We start from the raw sequence: 25,655 nt of genomic DNA on the forward strand, positions 1-25,655 counted from the left end.
TGAATAAATCAAGAATATATATAGATAACTGTCTGGTTGGGTAAATGGAAATGTAATAAAAAAGGACCAGTTGGGTGCATCATTAGTGCAATGACTATACAGTTGTGAGTTTGATGGTACTCCCGATGTAGAGAAGGATAAATAAAGAAAGTGTTCCAAGTGTTTCTTCTGAGTTTTGGATCATTAAACCCACATAAACTGAAGCGTGTATAGTCATCCCTGCCCAATATAAGATTTATGCTGCGCTAATCAGAACAGTTGAGTCTTGAGGGAGACACTAAAACCCGGAAACATTTCGGAGGAAGAGTAAATTCTGCCCCGTACTACCTGCACAGGCTGTAATATCACAAAGTTTATCATTGTGTAGCTATTAGAGCTACTATCTTTACCACCAGGCAGCAAAAATCTATTCCTGGTTATGGTTTTCTAGAATTTCATTGGGCTTTATTTACCAGCGAGTAGTTCCTACAACATATTTACAAATGTATAAATATTTTATTATTGTGCATGGTTCCTGTTGTTTGGCACTGGCAGACCCCCGCGACCCTGACAGGAATAAGTGGGGTCTGAAAATGAATGAATGAATGGTTCCTGTTATGAACTTGTATGTAGGCTACATCTGATGAGGTACCTTTTAAATAACAATAAATAAATAAAAATACAATCAGTATAAAAGTTGTAGCTAACACATTTTCATAATTTATCTCACTTTTCTCATATTTAGCACATTTTCTTACATTTAACCACGTATATAGAGGTAAAAAAAAAGCAATAAATCTAAATATTTAAATATAAATGGTATATGTTATATCTAAATGTTAAATCTATATCTCAATGTTAAATCTAAATCTAAATGTTATATATCATGTCTAAATGGTTAATCTATATCGAAATGTTAAGTCTGAATCTAAATATTAAATCTAAATGTAAATGTTGAATTTAAATGTTTCGTACATATGCTAAATATATAAATAAATAAAAATTATGTCTATGGCCCAGACACATTTGTCTATGGTCGTCGTAAAGTTTGCGTTTGACGGAAGTGAGGTAGTCTACGCGCATGCGTTGAAAGGTGTAAGAACAGGGCAATGAAAATACGTCACCCTTTAGCTGATAGTGTGCTTTTGATTCAGCTTTACCGATAGTGAGTGAACTGGTAAACAATGGCGGGAGACTCCGTGAGACTCTCCAAAAACCTGATGCGGATGAAGGTGAGCACAAAGTGATATGTTAGGAGTTCCTGCATGTTCCCTCATGTTCTCCTCAGTCCTCTGAGGGGTATTCCATAAAGGAGGGTTAACAAACTCTGAGTCTATCCATAAACTCTGGGTCAACATACTCCGCGATGGGAAACTCTGGGTATCTGATTCCATTACAGCTGGTATGAAGTGGGTTAATCAACCCTGAGTATGTAAACCTTGGGTTACTGACGTGCACGCGCGCGATAAAATGCCATCATCTATAGATCGAAGATGACTCGAACTGCCATGGCAACCACCCGGAAAATAGTGATTTATTCACCGTAAACACCGGCTTATTTTACCGGGTGAAATAAGCCGGTGTTTGAGGAATATGAGCCTGTTCTAAAGGTGCGTTCATTCTTCAGTGACTATAGTGGCTTAAATCACCAGTGATTAGACACACTTTTTGGTCACTTCATCACTTTATTGCTTCAGTGACGTGACGAGCGGTGAATAATATGAATAAAATGTGTCTGAGGAGACGTGTCAGCAGCATAAGATGGCTGCATAGAGAGCCCTCCTGTTACACTGGATATTAAGATAGTAAATGCCGCTTGATATTGCATCATTTTATATTGATTTTTAATGTAATATTGTCGCCAGAGTCATCTCAACGTCCTAAAAAATGTCATAAAAAAACACTGAAGTGGGACGCGAACCCGCGATCCATCTCTTCTAAGAGCAGCGTCATAATTCACTGCGTGAATGAGCCGTGATCTACAGATTTAACTGTATAACAATATAAAACAACAATCGAGCCTTAAAAGTGGATTCATTTAAATTATCATCTCCTCCTTTATATTATCCACAGGTTTGTATTCAGTGAACTTTACTACAGACGTCAGTAGATGTTTTAATGCAGATCAACCTCTCAGTGACTTTCACTTAATGATCTACATCTACAATGTTAGAAAGAAAACTACCGTTTGCACACATACAAAAAAAAAGTAAAGCAACACAACATTAGTAATGATGTGAACACGTCTGTGGTGTGTGATGTTACTAATGTGTTTCAGAGAAAAGTGTTAAGGTTCATTAAAGTGTTCAGAAACGGTGTTCAGGTGGGCGGAGCCAGGTAGAAACCCAGGGTTTCTTTGATAAAACCTGCCAGCGACCAGGCTTAGTTCACGGACAATGTTGCCATGGTAACATACTCAGAGAAGAACATACCTCACGTTTAGGAATGAGATACTCAGAGTTTCCCTCATTTCAGCCTGAACATACTCAGAGTTTGAACATAACCTGCTTTATGGAATACCCCTCTGGTGCTGGTGTATCACTTCAACTCGTCATCATTCCAACTGGTGACTATTTATTGCTGTCACTCAGTGTTCACATTAAACTGACACTAGCATTAGAACCAGTATGACTGCTCACTGTGATTAAAGTTCAAGTGTGTGTGTTTGTGTGTGTGTTTGTTTGTTTGTTGTTGTTGTGTCCCAGTTCATGGTGAGGTGTTTGGACGTGGAAACAAAGAAGCAGCTAGAAGAAGACGAGAAGAAGATCATCAGTGACGAGCACTGGTACCTGGATCTACCTGATCTCACAACCATGGAGTACGACACACACACACACACACACACACACACACACACACTCCCGTAGATGGATCTTGGGTGCACTTAACCTTTTTGTAGTGAAGAGCACTTTTTTAAATTCATGTTTTCTGTAACCGCTTCAAGGGGGGAGGAACAGCACCAGAGGGGTGTTCCATAGAGTGGGTTATGTTCAAACTCTGAGTATGTTCAGGCTGAAATGAGGGAAACTGAGTATCCCATTCCTAAACGTGAGGTATGTTCTTCTCTGAGTATGTTACCATGGCAACATTGTCCATGAACTAAACCTGGTCGCTGGCAGGTTTCTACCTGGCTCCGCCCACCTGAACACCATTTCTAAACACTTTATAAACCTTAACACTTTTCTCTGAAACACATTAGTAACATCACACACCACAGACGTGTTCACATCATTACTAATGTTGTGTTGCTTTACTTTTTTTTTTATTTTTATGCAAACGGTAGTTTTCTTTATAACATTGATGATAGCTTTTTATTGTGAGCGTGCACGTCAGTAACCCAAGGTTTACATACTCAGGGTTGATTGACCCACTTCATACCAGCTATAATGGAATCTGATACCCAGAGTTTCCCATCGCGGGGTATGTTGACCCAGAGTTTATGGATAGACTCAGAGTTTGTTAACCCTCCTTTATGGAATACCCCTCAGAACAGATTGATCTATACATAACAGACATTTCCCTTTCAAGAGTAACTAAACCCCAAACACACTTTTTTCTGCTGAATACATATGTATATGGGTATTAAGTAATGCTGTTGATTGATCTTTGTCCAACTTTTAATATTTTAGTAGAAGTATTTAAATTTTGTGTATTTAGTTGTAAAATACCAGCTACTGCCCTTTAAGGGTAGAACGTTGGCTATTACAAATCGGTGAGTTCCCTATCAAGAAAATTACTATTTAAAACATGTAATTCATTGTGTATACATTTGTTTGTATACTTTCAGTTTTTCACTTTATTTTAAACCTTCAACACAAAGCACAAAACCAAAATGTATAGATGCTTTAAGACAACAGTAAATATAACAGCAAACAGGGAGCTTTTACTTTCCAAACCCTCACTTAACATCAGTGTTACAATAATAACTATTGGGTTTTTTTCTTCTGTGCACCCCATTTAATGAACACATGTATTTATATATACACACATTGGTGGTGGTTGTAGTAGAAACAACTTGTTGGTATTTAACATTATTGCCACTGATAAAGTGAGAGGCTCACAGTAAACAATATTAGTGATGTGAACCCATGCGTGAACGTTTGCCATGTTTCTCAGGAATGTGATTGTGGAGGAGAAGAGTTTCGTTCCTTGTGAGGACCTTCGATACGGACGTATGTCCTTCAAAGGCTTTAACCCCGAAGTGGAGGTGTGTGTGTGTGTGTGTGTGTGTGTGTGTGTGTGTGTGTGTGTGTGTGTGTGTGTGTGTGTGTGTGTGTGTGTGTGTGTGTGTGTGTGTGTGTGTGTGTGTGTGTGTGTGTGTGTGTGTGTGTGTGTGTGTGTCTCAGGGCTTATTGTGAACTGAGTGTGTAACAGACATATTACAAGGACAATGGACGTGTGTGACATGCGTGTTATGTAACAAATGTGTAACGTGTGTTGCTCACATGTTGCTGGCATGTAACAAATGTTTAAGAATGTGTAACGAGCATGTTAGGAGTGTGTGAGAAGTGTGTGAGGAGTGTGTAACAAGCATTTGAATGTGTAACGAGCATGTGAGAAGTGTGTAACGAGTGTGTGAGGAGTGTGTAACAAGCATGTAAAAAGCATTTGAGTGTGTAATGAGCGTATAGTTGGCATGTGAGGAGTGTGTGATGTGTTTTCTTTCTCCTCAGAAACTGATGGCTCTGCTAAATCCTAAAGATGAAGGTGAGGAGGAGGAAGAGGGGGATGGAGGTCAGATGCAAATGGATGTCACGGATGAAGAAATGGCTCTGAGGCGAGTAATCCGATTGGATGTAATCTGACTGGACTCTGATCTGAATAGTCGGATGTTATCTGTAACAGTGATTGTGTGTAGGCTAAGATGTTCCTGTGTGTTTTCAGGTATGAGGACCTGGTTGGGAGCATGAGGAAGAAGTTTGCAAAGAAACGTGATAAAGAAAGGACAGAAGAGGACAACACTGTGATGGAGCCGAAGCGAATATTCATGAAACCTCAGGACTGAAGCAGAGTTTGATTTTACCTTGTTTGGACTGTGGCTTTGTTTTTAACATGTGTTTATATTTCTGTAATGAAGGGGTTCTATGGACCTCAACGTGTGCTGTTCTGTTTGTTTTTTATGATTAATGTGAAACACACATTAATAAAAGCTGCTGAGAGTAATTTCTCTGTGACTACTACACGCTTTTCCTTTACTGGTTGGCAAGCGCCACATCCTACCGGGTTGCATCTGAGGCATTTGACATTCCTCGTACAACATGCCATGACATGGTCCACAAGACCAGCAAAGCCATCCAAGACATTTTCCACAAGACCATCTTCTTCCCCAACAACGCTGAGCAGCAGGAAATTGGGGCTGGTTTTGAACAACTTTCAGGTTCCTCAGCTTTCAGGAGGTCAGCAGGGAGCATCAATAAGACCAGGTGGCGTTCCGTCTTCCTGTAGGCCCTGAAAGTGAAGGTGGACTTTGTACATGCTCTCATTGTTGCCTGCCTTTTCCTGAACACCCTCTGTATCAGGAATGGTGACATTTTTGAGCCAGAAGTTGTAGAAGAGGATGATGGAGAGGACTTTCAGGTGACTGTGCCAGTCCAGCAGTCTGGAGACTCGGGGACCGCCTTGCTGCTGCAGAGTCTGACCCAAATCACACTTGACCCTGTGCTGAGAGAACATGATTATTGTTAATAATTTATTGTGTGACTGTTGCTTTTCAGCCTGGTTCAAATGAAAATAGTTTTGTTCCCATTCATATTTCTCACATTCTCTGTAAACAATTTGCTGATTTCTGCATTTTTGTTCCTGTTATATCATTCCAAAATATTGATACTTTAGCTTACAATTCTAATTGTTTGTCAATGAATGCTTAAGATATTGTATATGATTTATAATACAACAGTTAGTTCAGACCAGGTAAGTTGGTTGGAAAAAAGACATTTCATGAGTACTGATATAGAGTAACAACTGCACTGAGATTTTTTTAACACATTATCATTCCTTTGTTCAGGTGTTGTAATAACCATTAGTCATCTTTCAGTAATGAAATGTTTGTGTTGCCTGGCAACAGCCTCATCTTTCTTCCAGTTGTGGACCTATGTGTTTTGGAGGAGTGAAATAAATTATAAAATAAACAAGTCATAATCTGACCAAATTTGACTAAAAAATGTGCTTGTAGGACTGTTGGATTAAAGATATATATCACACTGACTGGAGGTTGTGCTGAATAACAACAAGACCTCTTGTGTGATATTGCTTAGTTAAAGCTGTGGTATGTAGAATCATGAGGCGCTCCACACTACCCCCTCCCCTCCTGAACAGAAGTCTTGCGTGCACACTGGAACTCTTTTTGACTGTTTTCTCCATAGAGACCAGTAACAAACGTAGGAAGCTTTTCTTGTGCTATTGGAAAGTTTTCTGATGTTTTAAGAGTCATGAAAGCATGTTTCACTCACTGCTGTAAGGACAGTAAGAGGCTCAGAGTCACAGCTGCTCCTCAAACACAAGCCGAGCTGCAGCTGATCAGAGCAGACACGCTGTCCACACTTCAGATGAATTGGGTCTGTTCTTTCCACCTTAGATCATTTTTAATAAGCTATTTATTCCGTCTGTTCTCACTATCTCGGGGTGGACTGCGCTGACTGAAAGCGGATCGCTCGCAGGTCGCTCCACACACCGACTCCGCGGACTCTGTTCCTCCTGAACACATTTGTGCCTTTATTCTGTTGCTTCTCCACCTCAGTCTTCCTTTTTCCTGTTGCGGTACCGCGTAACCGCTGTGCCAAAAAGCTGGCCATGGGACGGTCCCTACTCTCAGATCCAGAATGCGCTTCAACATTTGACGAGCAGCTCGAGCAGCCAATAGAAATGCTTAAAACAGCTCATGGGATCGCCCTGTTGGTAGAAAGATCTCTGATCGGCTGAAGTCTAGTGTCACGTCCCTGTATTTTTAAAGCTCATTTACAGAAGGAGAAGATTCACTGACCACTCAGAACACTTTGGATTACATTACACAATACAATATAAGATGGCTATGGATTTTAGAACCCAAAAAAAGTTTCAAACTGCAGCTTTAAATTGACGAACACCAGAGCAGATTACATTACCATTATTTTATTAAACAGTACTAAATAAACGACAAAAACTGTAACAGTAAATGCTGAATAATTTCTTCGTTAAATATTCTAAGAGTGTCATCCTTCTCTCTCCTCTCTGGCTCTGCTGTCCATCCACCCTCTCTTCTCTGAGACCATAGTGTTTTTAACTAACCCTGTTATTTTGTTGGAGGTTTTCCCATTTCTTCCCTCCATTTTACCCTCCAGGTTGTGGTCCTTTAGGAAATATTAATGAGAGCACATTTATTTGTATATCCTTTTACATAGCAATGCACTGTGTTTTACACAATTAAAAACAAAATAAACATTAAAAGTTTAGCAATCAATAAGAGAATTCCATCAAAAGTAAATCAAATCTAATCAGAAAAAGACGAATGTCTATTTATGAATCAACGCAGTTAAAAGAGTTCAGAAGGGAAAAGAAGAGAGAGAGGGCGTGGGAAAAGTGTACAGAAGCAATTATTTCTTGGTAATTATTTATTTTACTATTATTGAACTCATTTTCCAAGTTATGGTCCTCTTAAACTAAGATCCACTTAGAAACAATAGGTGGCGGTAATGCATGAAGAAGAAGAAGAAGAAGAAGAAGAAGAAGAAGAAAAGAAGAAGAAGAAGAAGAAGAAAGAGAAGAAAAAGAAGAAGAAGAAGAGAAGAAAGAAGAAGAAGAAGAAGAAGAAGAAGAAGAAGAGAAGAAGAAGAAGAAGAAAAGAAGAAGAAGAAGAGAAGAAGAAGAAGAAGAAGAAGAAGAAAGAAGAAGAAGAAGAAAGAAGAAGAAGAAGAAGAAGAAGAAGAGAAGAAGAAGAAGAAGAAGAAGAAGAAGAAGAAGAACGCGCGCGATTTCGAACATCGCGCGACTTCGAACATTGCCATGGTAAAGAGTTGTCAACAAACTTCATCTAGACTTGAAAGTGTCACAGTGTTTTATATGTGTTCTATGTGTGAGGCCCATGTATTAGCACGGTGGGACTAACGACGTGAAGCGCTGTTCTGTTTTTAATAGCAACCACAGCTTTTATCGGAACAATCTAAAGGTAAGAAAATGCTAGCATTGGTTAGAAACAGGCTATTACCAGTTCTACACGATGAGAGTCAACATGTATCACGTTTGTCAAATTTAGATCCAGTATTAGTCCGAGCTAACGAATTAGCCACTGCTGCTAAAGCGTGTCATGAATCGTAACAAACAGTGAATGTTAGTGTTTAACAGAGCAGTTCGTCCTCACACTGATTCTGGAATGGAGTGACTCACTGTTTAACTTGCATTGCAGACCGAAAACCAGCACAAACTCTCACACCAAAGTCCATTCAGATTCTGAGCGATTTTCACTCCAGAGCTCACGTAAAATAAAACCGAATTATTAAAGTGAAAATCGCAAGTTATTAATAAACTATATTATTCAATTGAGACCACTGATGTGTCACGAACGCATGTATTAGGAGTGGGAATCTATAAGCACCTCAAGATTCTATTCGATTATCACATGGACTGCGATCTGTTCATGAATCGATACATTTAGACACTTTTTTTTCACAGCATTTTGTTTTGTCACCGTGACCACTGATGAATAGTTTTTTTTCGTTTTGTTTTTCTAAACACAGCAATTGTATTCAGACAAAGGAGACACATTATTATTTGTAAATTGTTCAAAATTTGCAGTGATGATGGACTGCTCCAAGGTACTTTGCATATTTTTTTTAGTGGCCTGAAGTAAGTGGCACCAAGATTTACACACTCCACTACAGTAGGTGGTGATATGCACCTACGTTGGTTGCAAGTCAATAACCAAGGACAACAATAGCATCAAAGGTGGCCAGCTACAGGGTGATCAAGCCTGAGCTTGCGTCCCAACTGTTTCCTACTCTCTTCTTTCTGCAGCTTTAGGCCATCTCACAATCTCTGTGCACATCGTTCTTTTTTTCTCCCTGGGAAATGTCTGCTCTTTGATATCTTTTTTTTATGTTCTCTGTGGCTAGGTAGAGTCCTCCACTGGAATTTCTAAGTTTGTACCAACCTCTTCAATGATGTCTGAAGGTGAATATAAAGTGTGAAAATAAAGTTTGAAACAGAGTTTGGTGCTAATGAATTTGTGTTGCACCCACAGTGATGGATGAGACAGCAGGTGATAGACCAGTGAGAGACAACAACAAAGCACGAGGTCAGACACAATTGAAACACACACGCACCAACATATATTTAAAGAGAAGCAGTTAAACTGTGTTTGGACAGTAAGAATAAACCCGTGTGTGTGTGTGTGTTTTCAGATGTGCGAGTGCATCCTTCTTTTCTCTCGCGGATGGCCAGGGAGGACCTGGAGGATCACTTCCTCAATCAAAAAGAGGATATCCAGCGGCTTAAACAACAAATAAACAAACAGGACGAGAAGAACAAGAAGTGAGATACACATATATATTTAATGCACATGTGAACATGTACAGAAGGGAAAAAAGGACCCACATCCCCTGTTAATAACTTGTATATTCAAGGAAAAAAGCTGTTCCTCATTTTGGTGGTCCTATGTTTTATGTTCCGCCGCCATATTCCTCAGGGGAGGTGTGTAAATGTGATGCATTTTTCCTTGGGCTGTCGCTGGAGTCAGTGCTTAAACTTGATTGGCTCTGCAGTGTAAACAGGGAAGTTGGTATTCTCACTAATTGGTCACAGTGTGTAAAGGTGCTACTGAGCCCTCATCACCAGGCTGGAAGCATTGGTGCTCCAGGTGAGGTTGTCACTTAGGTGAACACCCAAGTACTTGAAGCTTTAAACCGCTTGAAACCAGTAAAAACCAGTGTAGCCAGTATAAACAAGTTCATTACAAACCAGAATAATCATTTGTTAGAATAGAGTGAAGTGACTCTCGTGTTCAAACCTGAGAAACATTCAGAGAGACAGTCAGAGGTTTAGTTTTGCTTGAATCAATCAATCGTTTTATTAACAGATTTTAAATGAACAGAAATTAATCATCAATAATATCAAATCAATAGGAAAACAAGCACCCATCTAATACACAGCTGTGGTCTAAAGTGGACACCCTTTCAGAATGCTAAGACATTTGTTCGGAGTCAGGGTCGGCTGACTCCAGCTCCGGATGTAGTTTTTCTTAGCGTTTTCTTAGTTGTTGTTCTCTAGTGTCCCTCCTCACTTTTGTTATGTTACGTAAGACATTTATCAAAGTCAAAACATTAGCTATCGCACATCAAGAGATAAAAACAAACACACATTTTATTTGAATGGTGCTTCAAAAGTTTATATCTGACAAGTCTTTAATTAGCAGATGTTTACATTTACAATGCAAATTGTCAGTTATTGTAGTTAGTTAAAGATGACATTTACTGCTGATTTAAAACATTACCTATTACGTACAAGATTTTTGATTGGATTATTAGTTATCATTGAGGGGTCTGCCTGAATGATGTTTTATGCTTCAACAAAATTATCTTGTACTTACTTTGAAAAAACCCCCAAAACAGTTTCTGTGTGTTTCTCAATCAGAAAAAGAAGCGTGTCAGGGACATTTAAAATCATTTTACAAAAAAAGTTACACAGGAGGTGACTTTAAATTTTGGGGATACATTTAGACCCAAAATTTAAATTTGATAACACAAAGTAAATTTCCAAAGTGATAAATATATAGGCTTGTTGTGGTGAGTGTGTGTGTTGTAATTTTAGCATCTTTATATTTCAGTGCATTGATTATTATATTTTATGTAAAAGCCCAACTAGAGTTAGAATTTAGCAACAGCTATAAACTATTTGTACAAAACATCAGTTATATTCACACTATTTTTACTCTGTAACAAGTACTAACTGGTACTAACCAGCATAAACAATGTAAACCAGTGAAAATTCAGTATGAACCAGTAAAACCTGTACTACCAAGTATAAAGCTCCCAAAAATAACCAGTATAAATAGGTATAACATTTAATGTCATGTTCCAGCAGGTCACAGCAGTTTAAATTATCAAAAACTAACTTAACCAATGCCTAATGATGGTTCAAATGAAATTTTATTCACCAATGCAATGTTGTGCCAAACAGGTTTCAATAATGTCACACTTCCTTTGTGGTATGCAGCATTGTTCCCTACTGGTCCAAGTTACACAGTAGAAGTAGCACTCCTGTGATCTGGGTTGTACAGTGTTGAACCTATGCGCTCCTGCCTGGTAACAGGGTTTATCAAGCATTACGTTGAAGGACAGCCAAAAAAAGTGGTATCAGTGATAATGTGGACTTCTTAAAATTAACTTGATTTTGTTTTAATAATCTGTTTTGATCTGTTATGAAAGTGTATCTGCTTATATTGAAATGACAGCTGAGGTTATTTTAATACTTTATTTTCAGAGACAGTCAGATTTTATAATGCTGCAGCACAAATCCACACACTCAAATTTGTGTACAAAATGTCAGACCTGAAGCGAGGTCTCATCGTTCCATATTATCACGTCACAATTGACAAATACTGACATTTGCGTGAATTTAGTCAAACGCACATCGTGCGCTCATATCTGAACGTATAAACAGTTGATAAATGAGGGCCATTAAAACCAGGAAAAAAAACCTCAGCTACAAAAAACACAATTAACACGTCACAGTCACAAAATGAAACATGACACATGGGCAGGTGGGGGTTTGTTGTGGGGGCGGGGGGTAGGGGACGACAAGAAGAGGATATCCAGCCACTGGGGGGCGCAGCATGCAGCCAGTGGTGCCTTCTCCACACTTAAATGAGCTGGGGGGGGGGGGGGGGGGGGGGGGCCTCCGAAAACCAAAGCAAAGAAGGCTTTAGACTCAATAGACACTGATAGTTAGATGTTTGGTTCAGAGCCAAGAGTTCAGCTTGCCGTTGGGGATAGGAAGGGGGGGTGGGGACAGGGAGTCAGATCTGGAAACATCCTTGAGCTGGCATGTTGGGGTAGGCCAATTGGTGATAATGAATTGTTTTCATTACCGGCTAGCATTCTGTGATGAGTGGCTGCCGACGTAATACAGATTTTACGATAGATCAGATAGCCACCAGCTCCAATTAGCAGCATCTCTGCTACCATGATTCCAATCATAGTTTCAATTTTGGATTAATACGGAGAGAGTCTCCTAATAGCTGAGACGTAACTGTGTAGTGCTCTGCTGCGCCCCTTGCAGACTGGGCACCAAGCTGTCGCGACTGGTGAAGGACCGTCGTCGGATGGAGCATCTGGTGGCCGGCCCGGCAGCACCGCTGAGGAATGTGGAGATGGAGGAAGTGGTGGAGGAGTTGCAGGACAAGGTCCGCGCACTACAGACTGACAAAGAGACGCTATCACGGCGCCTCCTGCTGGTCAGACAGCAGCAGCTCAACTCCCAGAGTCAGAGAGCAGGTCCATACGCTCATGTTAAACCACGAGTCAACACAGGAGCTAAGAGGAGCGGTTCATCATCTCCAGCAGCTAGACTCAGAGGTGAGTGACACTGCTGAGGACCTGACAGAGGACAGGCTGACTGACTACTGAGGCTACACATGCGCGCGCACACACACACACACAGATACAGACACACATACGATAATAATGATTATAATACATTTTATTTAGACGCGCTTTCTCAACACTCAAGGACACCTTACAGAGTGATATTACAGGATGATACGGGAGATGATGAGAACTGGGTGGGGACTATTAATATTAAGTGAATAGAAATATGAAGACCGGGTTATGTTATATTAATGTGAGACTGGAAAGAAAGTTAGCTGTCAAGGATGCCACTCAGACTCTTAACCTGAGGGGTGGGACACTGTGGAGCAGTTTATGGTGAGTGATAAATTGTCAGCTTTGGATAAAGGGGTTTTAGTGCAGATAGAAATAACAGCTGCAGATATGAAAAGAGAAACTATTTGAATGGACAGTGAGGAGAGGATAATGGCTGATAAGAGGGGGAGCAGAGAGGAGAGGCAGGATTTGATCAGGACAGTGGGTATGAGATCTGGCTGACAGGAAGAAGGCTTGTACTTGCTGATGAGGTCAGTAATTATGAAGGGAGGCGGGAGTTCAAGGTGGAAAGTGGTTGATGGGGTTGTAGAAGTCCAGGGGAGGGGAGGGGTGAAGGAACCCAGGTGTTGGTGGGTTTAAATCTTTTCATTGAAAAATAGGAGGAGAGAGTTACAGGTGTCGGAGTACAGGCAGGGGGGAGGTAGTCAAAGGGTTGAGTGATGCAAGTAAAGGCAGACATTAGATACAAACACAGATACAGACAGGGCTGTGTGTCAGCAGTGCTTTGGTGTTTCCTCAGGTACAAGGAGCGTGGATGCAGCGGTGCATCCTCAGTATGGACATGGTCTGTTGGAGGAGGCCCGAGCAGAGATCAGGAACCTGTGAGACCATTGGCAGCATAGATAACACATTGTTCCAGTCCAGGTTCTCCAGGTTCTCTGACAGTGTGTGGTTCTGCAGGGAAAACAAGGTGGAGACACAGTGCAGCCAAATGGAGGAGCTTAGGGCGGAGTTACAGAGGAAGGAGGAGGAGCATGAAGACAGACTGCAGCAGCTCAGACAGCAGCAGACACACAACCTGAGGTACACAACAAAACGATCCCCAAGTCAAGCGAAGTAACAGCTTTTAACTGAGTTATCACATCTGTCAGCCTAACAGCCTCTGTGTGTGTGTGTGTGTCCGTGTCCCCACAGGTCTCATGTGGATGGAAACGTGGTTATGATCAAACTGCAGAAGCAGTTGACGGAAAGATCTAATGCTTTTTCTGAGCTGGAAGAACGATTCATCTGCCTGAAGGAGGTGTGTGTGTGTGTGTGTGTGCGTGTGCGTGTGCGTGTGCGTGTGCGTGCGCGTGCGATTTAGATGTTTTCTAACCTTTGTGCTGACACTCCTTTATGTGTGTGTGCATGTATAGACGCAGCAGACACTGAAGCTTGGTCATGAGTTGGCGGTGCAGAAGGTGGAGGATTTGACAACCGAGCTGAAGGAGCAGCAGAGAAAGACTTTGGAGTTGGAGCAACGGGAGCAGAGCTTCAACTTGTCCTGGATGAGCATGAAAATGGTCAGACACATCACACACACTTATCACAGCAACAACATCCTGTCTAATGTGCACGTGTGAAGTGAAGCAGCTGTGTAACGTCCATGTGTGTTCCTCAGCTGGAGGAGAGGATCTGTGAGCTGGAGCAGGAGAGACAGCTGCTGAAAGAGAACAACAACTTACTGCTGAGCAGGTGAGCACACCAGGACTTCTGTTTGGGTTAGCTTAGCATGTAGCAACCAGTCCCATATATTTGTGTTAACTTAGCATGTGCTATAATTCTGACATGTGTGTGTGTGTGCAGACTAGAGTTGGACATGGTCCAGCAGCAGAAGTATGATCAGGTGAATCGGCAGCAAAGGCTACAGATCTCTCAGCTGGAAAAGGCTCTTAGGGCTGACCTGGCGGATAAAAACGACATCCTGGAACAGATCAGGGCTGAGCGTGGTGCGTTCACACCCTTCCATGTGATAATCGGTATCATACACTTCCAGGCTGACATGCTGAACTTCTGTTTCAGACTCTAAGATGAAGCTGTCAGAGGAGAGCCAGAGGCTGCAGCAGCAGCTGCTGGAGCACCAGCAGCAAGTGAAAGAGCTGAAGGAGAGCAGGACGGTACGTCTGCAGCTGCAATATCACACAGCTGCAGCCTGCTGACCTTTGTGTCTGTGTCTGCATGTGTTCATAGGTGGAGTACGACCATAGTGAGCTCACTGAGGCTCCGCTCTTTGTGAAGGTAATGGCTTCAGACTTTTGTATGAAAATGTTCAGAGAGGCTCCAAGTGTTAATGATAGCTTTTCTTTTCCTTGTCAGCGGTGCATTGGGTAAAGCGTTTCAAAATTTCTTCAATTGTGTTTGAGAGTTTAGCCATTTCTATTTCATCATCTTTTCCTATCTAGATGATTTTATTGGCTACAAAATTTTCTGAAATCGTACCAAACATGTGATTTTATCTGCAAAAAGCGCTTTATAAATAAACTACTTACTTACTGAGTTAAATAGGGTCAACGGGACGGAGGTTGGGTAACGGTCTGGTAAGCAACTTGTAATCACAGGGTTACCGGTTCAAAAGGAACCTTGGCCGTCACTGTGGGATGTTGAGCAAGTCTCTTGACCAAAATCTAACTGCTCCCTGGGCGCCTGCAGTTGGCAGCCCACTGCTACCCCTCTGGGAAATGTGTAAAATGCAGAGAAGAATTTTACTACGTTGATTAATAAAGTATACATTATTTTTCTGGATAAAAGCATCATTTTTATTAAAAAGGTCTTAGAAAGGTATTGAAATTAACTTCAGGATTCCTGCATATACACTGACAATGTAATTAAAGCTTGAGGACCATCTTACACACTCTGCCCTCAGAGTCGGAGAGCTCAGAAGAACGCAGACCTTCGTTTCCTAAAGAATGAGGAGACCTCTGAGATCAATGTCAGAGAGATGCAAGCAGCTCATGCTGAATCCATCCAGGAGTTGCAGAAGACCAGGGATTTGCTGGTTGTGGAGAGTCAGATCAGTCAAGGATACAAGGTGAGGGAGCTGCTGGTTACTACTGCTTCTATCTGTTCCCCTCACTGAGGCAGTGCAACCCCAGTGGACAGATGAGAAGCAGCAGCTGATCTCAGTGTGTTTCTGTGGTTCTCAGACGTTCTCTAACGGCTAAAAATTTAAAGTAATATTAATGATAATAATACTCTCGGTTTGTGAGTGCTTAATATATATATAAGAACTGTTCCACGTCACTATCATGTTGCATTATTGTTTAATGTGAGTAACAATTATTAATGAGGGTGCTGTGTGTGTGTGTGTGTAAGGCGGAGCTGGAAGGATTGTTTCATCAGATGAAATCCATCAAAGCTCAGAGTGAAGAGAAGCTGGAGAAACAACGTCATCTGCTGGAGAGCAGAGAAGCCAAAATCAGATCTCTGCAGGGTGAGTAATCCATCACTAATTAATACCACACCAACACACACAGCAGTCAGAATCAGATGATTCTTTATTAATTACTTACATTCTAACATGATACATTTCATAATTGCTTACTCAAGTAATTATTTGCTCATTTCATTACTCACATACTTAATTACTTTAATACTTAAAGCAACACCAAGTAACTTTTGGCCACTAGGGGTGCTTGATGTGAAAAGTTATAGGTCTAGCACCCCTAGTGGCCACAAGCGCAACAGCACTGTCGCAAAAATGTTTGAATTTGGATTTGTTTTTTTGATTCCTAAATGCCCGCACTAGTTTGTTTCCGTGGCTTGCTCTGTTTGTTTACGCAGGGTTTGCATAAGGCGTGTGTTCAGAACGCGATTGTAGCAACTGCAGTCTGTGTGTGTGTGTGTGCCTGCGGCGCTGCTGACCATAGGCTAACAGGGGAGAGAGAGAGAGCAGTTTAAATGATCAACTTAGGGAGTTACTAAAGGATGAGTTCACTCAGAATGTAGCCTTATTCCAGAAGTTAACAGCTTTAATTTTGCCCCGCTAAATGAGGAAATGTGTGACAGTCCTCTGCTGCTGCCGTCTCTTTTATATTTTTATTGATATGTGCATGTCATACAACTATTACAATATATACAATTCACACATTTACTTGTTTATTTAAAACATATACATTATTTATGGTCAAATTTACATATGTGCATAAAAAAAAATATTTGGGGTACTTTTACTTTAATCAACAGATTTAAGGATTCAAAAATGTCCAAAGTTTCTACTGCTCTTTTGTCTTTTACTCCATGTAAAGAGGTCTTGTATTAGTCCATTTTCTTTATAACGTGGTGCATTTTTGTGGCTTTAGACTTCAATTACATTCATGTATATAACATCTTCCCTAAAATATAAACAGATTTATATTATAACTCTTTTTTATAGTTTCTGTTTCCACTGTATCCAGAATAATGATAAACTTTCTCAACAAGAACTGTTGATTAATTTGTCACATGACTGTTCCAGGGCTTGAATTTGTTTAATTTTGTTTCACATTTACCTAGACTTGTTTGTATTCTTATTTTAGCAAGTTTCAGTTTTACAGTTACAGTTGAGGACCTTTGTAATTGAATACCCTAGTTACAGTACAGCAACCAAATTAAACTGTATCAAATAATTGAATTAATAAAAATGGCCCCTATACAGGCTTTTTCAAATGTAAAAATTTTCTTATGACATTTGTGGCCTGTTGACCTGCACAACTCAAAGAATCGGAATCGAGAATCATTTAGAACAGGAATCGAAATTGAGAATCAGAATCGTTAAAATCCAAACGATGCCCAACACTAAGTGCAGACTGCTGCAGCAGAGGGCTGTACTACACTTCCTCAATTATCAGGGCAAAATTAAAGCGGTAACTTCTTGAATAAGTCTACATTCTGAGTGAACTCATCTTTTAGTAACTCCATAAATTGATTATTTAAACCGTAAAGGCAGAGCTGTCTATGATGGTTTATATGATGGATTAATAAAGGAATTCTGATTCTGATGAGTGCTGTAAACACACACACTGTTCCCTGGTCAGTAGGGTGATAAAGTGATGGAGTCACCAAAAAGCACCAAAAATAGTAGCACAAGCCTTAGCTCCATGATTATATCACAGCCTGTGGTCACGTGACTGCCGTGAAGTGAAATGTTCTCCAGGTCACATGACCTTGCCAACGATGGTCCGTCTTCTTATTTCAAGAGGGCACCCCTCCTCGGAGCATTGATCCTGTCAAGCTTTGTCTATTGGCCTGAGGAGTCATTTAGAATAACTCATATGCGTCAACTATTTAGGTCACAAGGTCTGCGGTGTGGTTTTAAGCACATAAATGATGAGTTGCATGAATACTTTCCTAATTACCTTTACTTATTTACTTGGGTACATTGATAATTAGTTACTTGAACCGGAGTTGGGGCCAGACAGTATTTAAAGTAGGGGGAATTAGGAAAACTACGGGGGGCATGAGAACGCTCCGCAGTGAGTAACAGCCCTGACCCCCTTGGTGTGCACATAACTATGCGTTTCAGCTTTTACTGTGTGCACAGTGTGCTGGGGTGAAAGAAAGAAGGTAAATGTTGGTGGATAAAAAGGAAGATGACCCTTTATTAAAAAAATATATATTTATTACAAAATGTTTAGAGACTAGTTGTTGCAGCTCATTGAAAATCAAAAATTGTATTGCATTGAGAGAAAGAAAAGGAAACAGAAAAATATACCCTTAATGTTTCTGAGTCCAAAATGGTGCAGTGTCCCAAGAATTGTCTCGCATTGTCGCCCGAGGTTCATTTACGCCCCCCTGGAAGTGTTGCTTCCTTCTGTGTTCTCTTGTTCTGTGTTCATAATCACATATTTTATAGCTCACAGAGAAAGAGGATGAGGAGGAAAATGAGTGAGGAGGGGAGGAGTGAGGGCGAGGATTTGCTATCTTGTGTGTGTGTGTGTCTGTGTTTGTCTGTGTGTCTGTCTTATCAATTTTAGCTATGCCTGTGTAACCTTGAGATCCGGTTCCATCTAGCCTGTGCGTATGCGTTATCTGCTCTGTGACCCTAACTTCATGACTCAGGCAGGCAGGGAGTGTTGCAGTTGATATGGAGCATTGACCTGCAGGCACACAGAATCACATGCGAATATATGATATATTAATTTTGCCTCAACACATGGATATGGTCGAATGTACCTCATACGCACAGATCTGAATGTAGGAACGGTTGATAAATGAGGTCCATGTTGACTTACTGACACAGAGACTTTGTTGTTCTCTTCTAGCGCAACTCAAAGACATGTATGGCTCTAAATGCTCTGCCCTTGGACCTGACTGCGGTGCTGATGACAGAGATTCTGATGGGTCTGTGCAGTTGGAGCGTGGAGAGAACTTGCTAGAGCTGCAGCTGGAAAGCGCGTCTCTGTCTCCATCCATCCTACAGGTGTTGGGTGAGGATGAGCCCTCCACCTTCTGCACCTATGCCTTCTACCTGTTCGGGCTGCACTCCACGCCCATGGTGGTGGGCACGAATCCTTTGTATGACTTCACGTCGCGGTACGTGGTGCGTGTGGATGAGCAGCTGCTGCAGTACTTGAGGGCGGAGCAGCTGACGGTAGAGCTACACCACAATCAGGGACTGACCTGGAAGACAATTGCTCAAGCCAGCATTCCTCTGGTAGCACTGATGGAGCAGGACGCACCGTTGAGGGGCAGCACACCATTGGTTGGTGAGTAGAGGAATACACTGTGACTATCAGCCCGATAAAGATAATTAGTATTCTCCTATTGGCCTGGTGACTCATTTATCCTGTATACCTTGTAATTAAACACCAAAACAGCTGTTTTTCTGCTGAAAACAAATAGATTTGGGAACAAATTAGTTGTCTTGGTTCTTGTCCAACTCTTGACAGTATTTAAATTTGTTATATTTTGTGGACTGAGTGATTGCCCTATATGGTTTGAAACCCAGCAACTACAATTGAATTTTGCTATTGGCTGAGAATGGAGGCCGATGATGTTTTGGATGCATCTTTTGTCACTAACCATCACCGCCTATAAAAACTAGCACCTATTGACTAACTGATGGTGCTGCTGTTAGAGAATAACTGGGCGTGTCTTAACTGCTCCAGCAGCCTCCCCCACAAGTCTTCTGTAAGCTGTGGGTGGTGTGTGGGAGTCCAGTTTCAATGGGTCTTTGTTCTCTTGTCAGGTGTAGGTGAGGACTGTGGCTTCATAGGCTCGTTGAATTACTGCCTGAGGATGAAGATTCCCATTCATGACATCATCACAGAGAGCTTAGGCTCCACCTCCAGCCAACAATCCCAGGTTAGTCTACTATTGTGTTAGTTTTAACCATTTCAGGCCTGGTGGGTTAAATGTATGAGATCACACATCGGTACACGTGAGTGTGTTTTTACACCTGTAAGTACAATACAGTAGGCCTAAGTCACAATTAAACAGCACAAACAGTAATATATTAGACTTGTAGTGTTTTGATGAATAGTTTCATAAACTTTGCACTAATTGCTAAATTCATGTCCACTCAGAGAGTGCATTCTGGTTCACCTCTGAGCACCACAGGAGAACTTACCATGTCTCACCATTACCAACCCACTGCTCCACCATCAACATGAAGAGTTTTCTGATCCGATGCTTATTTATGTGTGTTTGTTTACTGTTCCTCCTCATCTGTGTGTGCTTACAGCTCATCCTAGTCAATGTTGAGAGCTGCTCAGGTCTTGAGTTGGTTTCCTCACGACCCATCATTCCTCACGTCGTTTATAAGTTCTTCACCTTCCCCGACTATTCCACCACCACCTCCAAGGAATCTAGCTTCATCCTCTTCCAAGACACGCAGTCCTACCCAGTCCACATGGATTCAGACCTGCGGTTATACCTGGAATCTGAACTGCTGCAGTTCTACGTGTTTGACTGCAATGGGGAGAGGATGAATCAGTACATGGGAAAAGCCCAAGTGTCTTTGCAGCCGCTGCTCCAGAACCTCAGCGTGGAAGGTGAGCTTCTGATGAGGATCTGATGAGGTTCTGATTGGTTTTGTTGAGAGACTGATGGTTCTGTTCTCCAGGTTTGTTCCCGCTCCTCAATGCCTCTGGTGAAGGTGTCGGTCACATTCAGGTCACCATTAGATGGAATCAGAATTTCAATACTCCTGACAAGAACACAGAGGAGGTTCTCAACCACATCCAGGAGAAACAACAGAGCCAGGAAAAGCAACAGAAGCAGGAGAACCGACAAATCAAGGAGAACCTTCTTATCAATGTTTCGTCTTCCAAAACTGACGATTCTACAATGGTGAGAACATACGAATGTGGTAGTCACATGTTTAAAGACTATTACTATTTTATTGTTGTCATCATAAACACATCACAAACACATCAGAAAATGATTTGATGAATGTACATTACAACTATTGTGCTTAATGAGTTGTGTGTGTGCGTGTGTTTGCGCCTGTGTGTTAGGCTGTTATGATGGAGAAGAAAAGAGGAGGAGCTAAAAAAGTCTCATTTGTGGAAGCAGCAGAGAAAGAGGTATTTTGTCCTGGTTATATCAGTCAGTAACTTTGGTGTGTGTAAAGTAATGGATGTTGGAAGTTTATCAATCACCAGTCACTGATTGGCTCTGTTTGTCCTCAGGCTACTGATGAAGAGGAGCATGAAGAAGAGGATGAAGAAGTGTCTTGTGTGTCTACAGGTGAACTGTTAACAGACACCCTCCAGTTCACTGAGGAACATGGTATGTATCTGTGTCTGTGTCTGTGTCTGTCTGTGTGTGTGGCTGTCTGTCCTCTAACTGACCTCTCTCTCTGTCTATAGATGATGGCTCGGAAGTTTCATTTCAATATGACAGTGATGACTGATTGTTCACTCGTCCTCAGTGAGGAAGGTCAGTACACGCACTGACGCTCACTGACACTATGGCTGCATCCCTCCTATCTGCTTTCCTATCCACTTTTCCATTACCCTGTGGATGACATCACGGGGTTAAGGAAAGGTGTTAGGAGAGGAGATAGGGAAAGGCATCTGTTATTGACATCTGCCGTGGTGAAAAAACTACAAATTTCCAAGAGGGTCCAGCTGCAGAAACTCCACGCTCAGCTCCGGAAATCAGTAAATGAAGAAAAAAATACAAAATAAAACCGATTGCATAGCCATGTTGGCTCGGCATTTCCGGAAGGTTTCTCTGTTTTTTAATACCTTTGTTAACTGGATTCCTCAGCAGTGTTACATTGAAAAAACAAAGTATAATGCATCTCATCAACAACATATAAATTGATCAGCATTTCCGTGAATGATTTCGATCGTTTGGATTTCCTCTCGAGACAATCGTTTTATTGGTACTGCAGTCCTATCACAACTTGTTTTTTTTTTTTTCTTTTACCTTAAAACGGGGATAAATGTAGGATAAATTCAATGTTTAAAGATTCATAGCATTGTGAATACCTTAAAACTTTAAGTACAACACATGAAGGTAAAATATTTCATTAAGTCCGTTTCATGATAACTGTCACAGTTATGTATAGTATATATATATATATATATATACATCAAAATTTGTGTTGATGTTTTATGTATTCTGTTATTTAGGAAAAAAAATGCAATTTGAAGGTTTTACTAGGATGGTGTCTCATGTACTCATAATTTATGCACTTCTGCATTAACAGTACACTAGAAATAATTAACCAAAAGCAGAATCACATGGCTTGATAATGCATCCATCTATAATACAATGTGAGTTCAACCTGAAACTTAGTCAACGGCTTTCAAATACCCCAAGTGTGTACATTTGTTATTTTGGAGTAATTTGGTGTAGCAAAACAATCAAAACGTTAATTTTATAATTACGGCTCCCTCGGTAATGAACGCGGTTTTGAGCGTGCTACTTCTGGTTTCGGGTTCATGACGTCGCAGTTGTATGAGATAAAAAAAAAAAAGGTCAATATTAAAAACTGTTTTGTAGCGCCAAAAGTCATTTAAGTTCATATTTAATGGTTATTTAATATTATTCCCGAGATTCCAAACTTCCTTTAAATCTCGGGTCACGGACTTCACTTTCTCCTTCGTCTTCATGACTGTGGGTCATTAGCCGACCATATCACAAACATTCTGCTTCTTCAGACAGAGGAATGTAACATTTTTGTGAGCGGATGGGTCCACAACACGGCTCGACTTTGATTATTGTTTGTTCTGCACAACACTGAGTGTTTCTTCTTATATTATTCTATGTGCAAAAAAAGATGCTAGCAGCTACATTGTAAACACACACACACGGCTGAATACTAAACTCAGCCGTTTAGAGAGAGTTGCGACTTGAGTGTTGCAAAATGTTTATTTTTTGTCTCTCTTAACAACCACACACACACAGTATTTATAATAAAAAAATATACTAAATGAGTAAAATAAAACAAAAAACTAAACAATATTTATACAAAAAGTACACAAAATGACCACAGAAAGCATAAAAAAATACAAAAAGGCTCCGGAAACACTCTTAATTACTCCATAAACATACATTACGGAAAAATACACAAACAACAAACATATGAAAACCACTCAAAATACACAAAACTAAATATTTATACAAAAAAATACACAAGACAACAGAAATGCAAAAAACTAAACTAAAAAGGACACAAAATGACTCCAGAATCACACTACTTAAGGCAACAAAAAACAATAATACATAAAATGCACAAATGACGTAAAACAAAAAACTAAACAATATTTACCGTATACAGGAAGTACACAAAACGACAACAGAAATGCACAAAAATATAGATAAGGCTCCAAAAACACAGTGACTCCAAAAAACATATATTACAGAAATGTACTCCAAATGACAACAAAAATATGAAAATGAATCAATGTACACAAAATTAAATATTTATACAAAAAATACACTAAAATGACAGCAGAAATGCACAAAACTACACCAAAAAAACACAAAATGACTCCAGAATCACACTACAATGGCAACAAAAAACAATAAATATACAAAAAATGCACAAAAAGACAACAGAAAGATACAAAAATACACATAATGACTCCAAAAAATCATACATTACAGAAAAATACACCAAACAAAAAAATATAAAAAACCCAACACATTCATCATGCGCATGACTCATAGAATTAAACCAGGGAAATTGCACACTGTTTTACTTTGCACCTGCAAATATACCCCTTTATAATGCTACAGAGTATGTTGTTATTATTATGCACATAATTGACAACTCTACTTAAGCGCCCACTATATGGTAAATGGTAAATGGACTTGATTTTATATAGTGCTTTATCACCACACTGAAGCAGTCTCAAAGCGCTTTACATATCAGCTCATTCACCCGATCACTCTCACATTCACACACCAGTGGGACAGGACTGCCATGCAAGGCGCTAGTCTTGTATGAATACATACTTCTGACGGGCACTGTACTAGTTTAAGTAAAAGCACCGCTTATAGCTCAGATCTAGTGAAATTAGACCTCAAGGAATATAGTTTTTTCTATATAAATTATAAATCGAAGAGTTACGAATGTAACTATGGTTCTATGAATCCCGAATGACCGCCAGAGGCGGTGCTTTAAGCACTGAATATTCCCCTTCGCGCAGTGCGAGTATGTATACCAACAATGTCACCCGTGACCCCTGGATGACCCAGAGGAAGTTTATATCTTCCAGTATCACTCCAGGGTACTTTCCTACAGAATCTTCTCGCGAGCACACGAGGGTTCTGAGTGACAAAGAGCTCTGGCGGTCATTCAGGATTCAAAGAACCATAGTTACATTCGTAACTCTTCGTTCTATTTCATCCCTGCTGACCGCCAGAGGCGGTGCTTTAAGCAATGAATGACTTATACCAGAAAAGTCACGAAGAATCCTGCTTACCACCCTTCAGTGTGTAGGGTCAGAGGACTCTGGCCGAAGGACCACAGCCAATGGATGGGGTGTGGCTACATTCACCCTGTATAATCTGGAGAAAGTGCCTGGCGACGCCCATGAGCCCGCAGCACAGATGTCTTCCAGGGGCACTCCCCTCAGGGCAGCCCATGACGTAGCAACACTCCTGGTAGAGTGGCACCGCACACCAGATGGGATGAGACGGTTACTTGCCCGATATGCATGGGCAATCACATCGACAATCCAGTTGGGCAGGCGCTGCTTGGAGACAGCACCACCCCTGTTAGGGCCACCATAACAAAGAAAGAGCTGATCAGACCCCCGAAAACCTACAGTAGCTGCAATGTAGGCTTCCAGGGCGCGCACTGGGCACAACAGGTCAGACTGAACCTCTGGCTCCACGGAAGAAGGGTTGAACTGTGCCAGCCGAATGGGCTGGTTGAGGTGAGCGCGAGACAGCACTTTAGGGAGAAAAGCTGTGTTCGGCCACAGAGTGACTCCCGAGCCGTCCGAATTCCACCTCAGACATGTGTCGCTGATTGACAGGGCGTGCAGCTCACCGACACGCTTTGCGGAGGAAATGGCCAGAAGGAACGCAGTCTTAAGGGTAACCCACTTCAGCGCTGCTCATGCCAAGGGCTCAAACGGTGGAAGGCGCAATGCCTCCAGCACCAGGGGAAGATCCCATGCTGGAGTCCTTGTGGTTCTCGGAGGATGCAACCTCCAAGCTCCTCTCAAAAAAATGGACACCAGCTTGTGGCTACCAATCGTGCCATTGTCGACCATTACATGTCTGCAAGATATTGCTGCGACATAGACTTTCAGAGTAGAATGAGAAAGCCCTTTGTCCAGAAGGGACTGGAGAAAGTCCAGAATAGCTGGCACAGGGCAGTGCACAGGGTCCACCTCCCGCCTTGTACACCAGTTGGAAAACAGTTTCCATCTGTTCTCATACTGGAGGCGAGTAGACGGCGCTCTTGCATTCATTATAGTATATCTAACTGGGTCGGCACAGACGCTCAGGAGCGTCTCGAGCCCCCCAGTGGCCAAACGCACAGTTGAAGGAGTTGCGGATTGGGGTGCCAAATCCGCCCGGCCAGTTGGGACAGGAGATCCCTCTTGTCGGGAAGGCGCCACGGTGCGCCGTGACAGAGGCTGCGCAGCAGCGGGAACCAGCTCCTTCCTGGCCAGAAGG

General features: G+C 41.3%; 2 protein-coding genes across 3 annotated transcripts in view; both read left to right on the forward strand.

The window, feature by feature from the left end:
- The first annotated feature begins 1,051 nt into the window (after positions 1–1,051).
- On the forward strand, positions 1,052–5,147 carry LOC114465115 (M-phase phosphoprotein 6-like). The gene is made up of 5 exons (XM_028449911.1): positions 1,052–1,211; positions 2,685–2,797; positions 4,096–4,186; positions 4,653–4,756; positions 4,864–5,147. Exons 1-5 carry the CDS (start codon positions 1,164–1,166, stop codon positions 4,982–4,984), a joined length of 477 nt encoding a protein of 158 aa, XP_028305712.1. The 5' UTR covers positions 1,052–1,163; the 3' UTR covers positions 4,985–5,147.
- A 2,674-nt stretch (positions 5,148–7,821) lies between these two features.
- The window catches only part of LOC114465112 (protein fantom-like), an 80,425-nt gene continuing 62,591 nt past the window's right edge, over positions 7,822–25,655 (forward strand). Inside the window, exons 1-9 of one of the 2 annotated variants that reach the window (XM_028449904.1) lie at positions 7,822–7,959; positions 9,063–9,120; positions 9,191–9,244; positions 9,351–9,480; positions 12,226–12,521; positions 13,348–13,429; positions 13,509–13,631; positions 13,743–13,848; positions 13,964–14,110. In XM_028449904.1, the coding sequence (XP_028305705.1) occupies positions 7,957–7,959; positions 9,063–9,120; positions 9,191–9,244; positions 9,351–9,480; positions 12,226–12,521; positions 13,348–13,429; positions 13,509–13,631; positions 13,743–13,848; positions 13,964–14,110 (999 nt within the window). In that variant the 5' untranslated portion in view covers positions 7,822–7,956. The other variant, XM_028449905.1, reaches the window with a different exon arrangement.

Source organism: Gouania willdenowi, chromosome 6, assembly GCF_900634775.1.
Source record: "Gouania willdenowi chromosome 6, fGouWil2.1, whole genome shotgun sequence".
Lineage (NCBI taxonomy): Eukaryota > Metazoa > Chordata > Actinopteri > Blenniiformes > Gobiesocidae > Gouania > Gouania willdenowi.

Excerpts from the sequence above, each read along its gene's own strand:
- LOC114465115 (XM_028449911.1), top strand. The coding sequence starts at position 1,164 with ATGGCGGGAGACTCCGTGAGACTCTCCAAAAACCTGATGCGGATGAAG. Across the intron at positions 1,212-2,684 it reads AAAACCTGATGCGGATGAAG|TTCATGGTGAGGTGTTTGGA; the intron begins GTGAGCACAAAG and ends GTTGTGTCCCAG. Across the intron at positions 4,187-4,652 it reads GCTTTAACCCCGAAGTGGAG|AAACTGATGGCTCTGCTAAA; the intron begins GTGTGTGTGTGT and ends CTTTCTCCTCAG.